This window comes from Peromyscus eremicus, chromosome 14 (genome assembly GCF_949786415.1).
Source record: "Peromyscus eremicus chromosome 14, PerEre_H2_v1, whole genome shotgun sequence".
Taxonomy (NCBI): Eukaryota; Metazoa; Chordata; class Mammalia; order Rodentia; family Cricetidae; genus Peromyscus; species Peromyscus eremicus.
This window is the reverse complement of record NC_081430.1, coordinates 26,180,791-26,188,128: the sequence shown is the minus strand read 5'-3', so window position 1 is coordinate 26,188,128 and position 7,338 is coordinate 26,180,791. Positions and strand designations below refer to the sequence as shown.

At 50.5% G+C, this 7,338-nt stretch overlaps 1 protein-coding gene across 1 annotated transcript; it reads left to right on the top strand.

The window, feature by feature from the left end:
- Window positions 1-5,297: 5,297 nt before the first annotated feature.
- Window positions 5,298-6,627, top strand: Nkx2-8 (NK2 homeobox 8). The gene is made up of 2 exons (XM_059279056.1): window positions 5,298-5,445; window positions 6,065-6,627. The coding sequence occupies exons 1-2, from the start codon at window positions 5,298-5,300 to the stop codon at window positions 6,625-6,627; spliced, it is 711 nt and encodes a 236-aa protein (XP_059135039.1).
- Window positions 6,628-7,338: the final 711 nt, after the last annotated feature.

The window sequence follows — 7,338 nt, the reverse complement described above, 5'->3', positions numbered from 1 at the left end:
CCATTGTCATCTGGAATATTCCAGTCACACTTTTCTCCTCTGGCTTCATTGACTCACACTGAGCCTGTAGCTTTAAGTGAATACTTACTCCCTTTTTAGACATATACAGCATTCTTGGGAATACTGTCTATTAAAGGGACCTCTTTTCTGTAGGTCCTCTTTATCCTCCAACTAATTTCATCTTTAGTTCTGGGGCTATCACAGTCTGTCTGTCTTCAAGGCTCTCCTTAAAGCTCCAATTCTTGTGGATAATCCATCCTGACTCAGGATGAAATACAAGTGTGAGCACAGAGTGAGACATTCTCAGATGTTCGGAACCTGAAATGACATTCTTATTGGTGCTGTCAAAATTGTGTGAATCTTTAGTTTTTGAGAAATTGCCTTAATAAAATATCAACAAATACTTCTCTAGAATGACTGGTTTTGGGACCTAGTTTAAAGTGCTGCCAATAAGAAGAAATAATATCTCACTTTAATAAGGAACAATAAGTTTTTGAAGTTGACCTCAAAACAAGGTAAAGCTATTTTTTTTTTTTTTTTTTTTTTTGGTTTTTCGAGACAGGGTTTCTCTGTGTAGCTTTGCGCCTTTTCCTGGAACTCACTTGGTAGCCCAGGCTGGCCTCGAACTCACAGAGATCCGCCTGGCTCTGCCTCCTGAGTGCTGGGATTAAAGGCGTGCGCCACCACCGCCCGGCCCTATTTTTAAGGGTCTCATTATAATGTTTTTTTTAAAATAATGCATGGGTAGCATTTTTTTTTCCTTAAATGGCTTCAACTGAAGTGCTAGTTGGTTGGTTTTCAGTATGCACAATATGTGCAAGGTACTAGTCATAAAATGTGGTCCTGGGGTCAGTCTTCCTTGTCAATAACACTATACATAGTCTATACATAACACTAAGCATGATCTAAGGCCGGGATCTTTTATTATGTAAAATTCAGTAAGAAGTATATCTTTTACAATCGTATTTATGCCAGTCAAATTATATTTCTATCTTTAACAATGTACCTCTAACAACAGCAGCAACAAAAAATGAAACAAAAATAAGAATTTTAGATCTAGACAAATAACATTTGGCATACTACTTCTTACTTTATGTAGTTATTGTGACTACATAGTCAGCACAAATACTTTTATGCCATTGGAAGGCATGAGAAAGATCAGAATAGTAATAAATAAACTAGTCTTTAAAATCAAAAGCTACTTGTTGGGTTTTAGGAAATGGAGTATAGGGTTGTTTAATTAAAGGCAGTTTTAATTTCACGGAACCATTTTACCCATTAATATTAATATATTAATAAATATATTTCATGTACATTATCTGCTTAATCCACTAGTTGACCATAAAAGAAAAAGAAAAATTTCCCCCAGAGACCAGAAACAACAGTAACATTGATGAAAAAGTCTTATTTTAAGAGACAATGCAGAAAGTCTCAGATCCTGTCTCTTGACGCTAAGCAATAAAATCGAAAGCCAGTTTTAAAGATAAACTAGATTCCCAGCCTATAAGTAGCTGCTGCCCTTTGTCTTCTGTGTATACATCATCAACATAGCTAGGAAAGAATTGAAGCCAGACTGTGTACATCACCAAGCAATTGATTATCAGCCATTAAAAGAGAGATGTTTGCTTCTTCATGGCGAGTAGCTTTCAGGATGAAAAGTAAAGAGTTTTCTCTTTACTGATTGTTCCACACTGTCTTTTCTTTCTGTCTTATAACTGGCTGAGATCATCCTCTGACACTTCTTGGAGGTGCCAAAGACCCATTTTTATTTTCCTTTTGCAATTTTAACCAGACTACTGACTATAAGACTAGGGAGCAGTTGCTATGAGGGAAAATGCCCTGATAGTGGAGGGTCCTTCATCTATCAAGAGGATTCCACAGTATTGCCTGTCTTCAGCACCGTATAGAGTCGTAGGAATCTGAGAAACAGCGGGGGGGGGGGGGGGGGGAGGGGGGGGGGAAGGATTTAAAAACACAGTGTGAGATACAATTTCCCCCAAAAGATCAGGACACTTTAGTTTCACTTTGGAACTTCCTAGCCTCAACTTATTAAGCATCCTGCAGTGATGAGCACTTCTGGGTGAGACTTGAAAGGATGATTGGTGTGGATGTCTTAAACACACTCGCCATATCAGACCGCCCCCCCCTCCAAAAATTAAAAACTCACTCTGATTGGAATGTTTCCCAACTGTAGGAAAACAAATCCCCACAGTTAAGTAAAAACATTAACAAACTATGCTGCCTTGCAGATCAAAACACCAACCAACCTTTGAAAATCTGGAAAGAATGCCCCAGAAGAGAGATGTTAACTTATAATTACAAGAATGTTTTGTGCACAGGGTTAGGGAGGGATACATACACATATATCTCCAGTCTGCAAAAAGTCACGGCTGTCTCCACCTGTTTCCTGCTGGCCCAGCATCCAAACAGTTTTCTACTCTCAAGTCTCTGGGTCTTTGAGGTGATGAGGCAATGAAGAGAAGAGTCCCTTCCTCTAAGCATTACTTCTCCTCCACTTTTTTTTTAGAAGGCATAGTTGGCATGGAACAACCTCCTTGGGTATCCTGGGTGTCCTTGGGTGCTGCCTCGGGCTGGGAAGAAGGCAAGTGTTCAAGGACATGTTTAAGCAAGGTGATGACTGGGCTTTGTATAACCAAGAGGCGTGGGGTTCCCAGGACAAACACATGCACACAAGACCCTGCTCCCAGGCCAAAGAATATGAAGTGAGAAGGGATATTAGGAGCTCACCCTAAATCCAAGTTCTCTCTCAGAACACAACTGCTACGTAGGGGATGTATCTCTGCTTGGGAGCCAAACACTAAGAGTAAAAGCAAATATTTGATGCTGAAGAGCTCTTAAGAGCTGAAGAGTGTCATTTACTTATTTCTACACATCAGTGTGGTCTTAGGATGTTAAATAGATTAAAAGGCTAAGAGAGGTCAGTCATTCCAAGGAAGACTCTTATGCTTTTCCTAAACAAGTTTGGCTCTTCCTAAAATTGTTAAACGCCCTGTCTCAGTCCTAGGGAGGGTCCTTCACCAACTCAAAGGATGACACGTCCACTGTCCACTCCTAGAATGTCCTGTAGAAGGTGGAATCAGAGTTCACTGACAACACGTCACTGACATAGATGGGCCTGTACTGTGAAATTCCAGGGGACTGAGATCCTAAAACTGAGGGTCTCCAGAATTACCAAATCTATTCATGGGGGTGGGGGGATGAGAAGGTGAAAGGGGAGAAGCAGAGACGGGGAGACTCTCAAGAGTGAGTACGGGTAGCCAGAGGCAGTGCTGGGATGCACACCGGTTTCCAGTCCTGAGCTGCCTCCCCTGGCACAGCCTTCACGTTCAGGGGATCTTGGCATCTGTACTAAGGATTCTCTAGCACTCGACCGCCTTCTGCCAACCTCTGGCTCCTGCCTGGGTCTTGACTGCAGAGGGGTCAGCACAGTCATTTCAATTTAATCTTATTTAAAAAGACATAACTAATAAATCTATTGCCAGGGCCGCAGAAAGACCAGGCCAGCAGAGTCGATCCATCTCCCCATCCCATTGAATCCCACTGAAAACCATGACAACACTGGACAAGCTCCGATTTATCCCCGCGAGCGAAAGCGCATTGTGAGCAGACGTCAATCACGCATTATTCAGGACTGAACAAATGCAAAATCTTTGCTGGAACAAATGCTTCCAACAGGTCCGGACGTCCCAGCTCCATTTTCCCCTTTGTTTGCGGCCTAGCAGTTGGCCTGTAGTGGGCTAGCCTCCGCCCGACCACCCAGCGCGCGGTGCAGCTAGGGCACCTCAGGCACGCTTGGGTAGAACCGCTGCTGCGGAGGGCCGACAGGCTGGGTGGAGTCCAGGGCGCCATGTCCTGTCAGGTTCGAATTCAGCCCCAGCAGAGCCAGGTTTAATGCATCTCTCATCCCTATTTTTTTTTTTTCTTAGAAACTAGATACCCAAACCACTAGCTGGAGGAAAAGAGGCCTCTGATACCGCAATGGAGCTGAACTAGACTGAAGCCCGAGCAAGGCTGGGGGCCAACAGAATGTGCCCGCTCTTGGCAGCTCCAACCGCCTTTCAAGTGGATCATTTTCTCTGTAGGGACTAACGGATCTGGGAGGAATCTCCTCCCAGGCACATTTTGTTTTGGGCAGGTCGGGGGCTAATTCTGCCTATTTGCCCATTCTGATGCCAAGCCGCGAGTGTAGCCCCTTCCTATGAGGCTAGTTCAGAAACTGGAACGGACTTGAGGGCTGTGGGGCAGAGATGACGTCAGAGTGGCGATGCCAAGGCAGCCTGAAGGTTTCGGTAGGCCGGCCTAGAAAACACTACCACCCGTGCGTGGGTCCTCGAATGGACCCAGGTCCAGCTTCGCGGAGCTTGGCCACAGAGCCCCAGGCTCCCTACCCGTAGAGGCCAGGCCGGGATGGGTATTTAGGAACCGCAGCCTGGATTTTTACTGTCTCCATTTTCGGCCTGGGGAGACAAGTATGGATCCCGGGCACTTCCCCAGGCTCCCAGACCTTTCGGACTTTGTAGGGGGTGCGGTGGAGTGTGTGAGGAGGCTCCTAGTGATTTGCAAAACCTGTGCCCCAGACAGCTAGAAAGATCAAGCCACAAGTCACCCTCAGCTACCAAAGGGGATGGCGGACCGAGTGCGCCAGTAGAGTTGTAAATCACCTTCCAAATAATTGCGAGAAACTACCATTCCAGCAAACAAGGTCCGGAATAAAACACACAAGGACGACCAAAGTCGTCCCCCGTTTCCAGCGCTACCACCGGGCCCAGGCCCCACTTCAGCCGGGGAGGAGGAGGAGGAAGTTGGGGCTCGGTCGTGAGGACCATGGTCACTGTCCGCCACCCAAGATGTTATTCACTGGTAACAATCCCCATTATCTGTCCCCACTTTGGTCTAATCAGACGAGTGCTAATGCCAAGGGCTGCTTCCTGCGGCCTCTGGGAGGTAACCAGTGCAAAGGGGCCGTGGCCCCTCGGGGCGGGGCGGGGGCCGGGCGGGGCGGGGCGGGGGCGGAGATGGCACCTTCCGGACTGGTCCCCGCTTCGTCTCAGCACTCCTTCAGGTACTTAACACCCTGGGCACCCGGACCTCAGCTTTCAAAGCCCACCGCGTGGTGAGGGCCGTTCATATAAACAGGGATTCCTCCGTAGAGGCGCTGACATCCCCGAAGCCAGCTCATGGCGAGCACCTCCCACTTCCACCCTTAGGAGCGGCGTCCCCAGCTGCCCCTGGGTTCCTAGCCTGCCCTGCCCCTCGCCTTCTTCCCCTCCTCGGCCATGGCCACCCGGGGACGCCTCGGCTTCACCGTGCGCAGCCTCCTGAATTTACCCGAGCAGGACGCGCAGCCCCGGGTGAGGAGCGAACCGCAGACGTGCGTTTCTCAAGCCGCCGCCTGGATGGAGTCGGAGCGCAGCCACTACCGGTGTGAGTGAGCCTGGACTGCAGCGGGGGACGGAGGGGGAATCCAGCCAAGCCTCTGCGAGCCAGTTCTGGGATCGGGAGTGGAGATGCCAGCCCAGAGTCAGGTTTCTTCAGCCTTAGAGCAAGCGGTAGGCTCTGTGGTCCTCAAACCGACAGGTGGTGCCTCCTGCATCCCGAGAGTAGATTCCTGCACCTCGGCTGCTGTGGGAGATTGGGGTTTTGGTGTCTGGAGATTCCTAAGAGTCGGAATATTTAAATATTTAAAACACCTTCCTTCTGTGTCCCATGGTTTTGCAAACCTTGGCAAAACAGAGGTGGCCCTATTGGTGACCCAGCTTATGGGAGATTGTTCTGCCAACTCAGCCACTGTTGTGGCTCGTTTAGGAGGACCCCAAGGTGGGTTTCTCTGGGGCATCATCTCAGGCTTGGTAATTACTATTTGTAGTGTGGATGAGGTCGTAGGCGTAGGAGACGTGGGTACCCAGATGTGAACCCAGCAGAAGAAATGTCTCTCAAATCCCAGTGCGAGGGAACGGGGGCTCCAGCTGGAGGGAGGCGCGGGTGGGAGGCAGGTCCCAGCCACTCGCCTCTCACCAGGCAGTGTCTGCTTTGTGGTTCCCAGCTTCTGATGAGGGCGGCCTCGAGACAAGCCCCGCCGACCGGTCGCGGCTGGCTTCCCTCGGGCCGGCATCTCCAGGCTCCGACACCGAGAAGAGGAGGAAGCGGCGGGTGCTGTTCTCCAAGGCCCAGACCTTGGAGTTGGAGCGGCGCTTCCGGCAGCAGCGCTACCTGTCGGCGCCCGAGCGGGAACAGCTGGCTCGACTCCTGCGCCTCACGCCCACGCAGGTCAAGATCTGGTTCCAGAACCATCGCTACAAGCTGAAGCGTGGGCGAGCGCCGCCAGGGGCCACGGAGCCGTCGGATCTGGCAGCACCAGCTGATCCTCATGCCGCTCCTAGCCTGCTGCACCACGTGGTGGTGCCTGTTCTAGTGCACGATAGGCCACCGTGCAGCAGCGGCAGGGGTGAGGGGACCGCTGCGGTGGCCCAGGACAAGTGCAGTGCACACTCGGCCACCGCGTGCCCAGTGCCCGGCTATGCAGCCTTTGGGCCAGGCTCGGCGCTGGGTCTCTTCCCTGCCTACCAGCACTTAGCACCCCCAGCTCTGGTCTCCTGGAACTGGTGAGGCTGCCGAGGGGTGTCTTCAGTCACCCTGGACTTGGGACACTGGTGTTTGGCCTCAGTAAAGCGACAGCTGAGGCCCGAAAGTGAGCAGGTTGGCCTCGAGGGAGCTCTCGCGTCCTGGGGTCGCTGGCGTGCCTTAAGCAGCAGTCGCAAAAACACACGCCAAGCCGGGACTTTCGCCAAGACTCCCCGGTTGTTCCCCCACCGCGAAGCCCGAAGCTAGATTTTATTTCCTGAGCTTTATTTGTATATTTTTAAATAGCGATTTGTATGAAGCGACTTATTTTTTAAAAGAAATAGAGTGTTTTCCCCTTGATTTGTGGTGCTAGAATGTAATGTGGAGGAGGGTTGGGTCCCTGGCGCTCCGGCCACTAAAGGAATGGGGGGGGGTGGTGCTGGTTTTCCTTGCCGGAACTGGGAGCAGAACCCGTCTGCTCCTAGCCCTTTACACTGAGGCCCAGCACTGGTTAGGTTGTAGGTCAGATTGAAGTCCCAACAAGGCTTTGGGAAGGAAAGGGGCTGGAGGGAGGCGCCTGGGGCAAATCTGGGGAGTCGATCAACCGGTGGCATCTCTGCCGGCAGAGTGAAGCGGGGGGTGGGGGGTGGGGTGGGGGGGGTGTTCTTGAGACTCCAGTTCAAACTTCAAAAGTGAATCCTGCCGGCCCCGGGCAGGGTCCTGTGCTCTTGGCTCTTTCTAGAGTGCAGGATAAGG

Bases quoted from the DNA above. Each gene is read 5' to 3' on its own strand.
- Nkx2-8 (XM_059279056.1), top strand. From the start codon at position 5,298: ATGGCCACCCGGGGACGCCTCGGCTTCACCGTGCGCAGCCTCCTGAAT. The intron at 5,446-6,064 runs GTGAGTGAGCCT...TGTGGTTCCCAG, and splicing joins GGAGCGCAGCCACTACCGGT to CTTCTGATGAGGGCGGCCTC.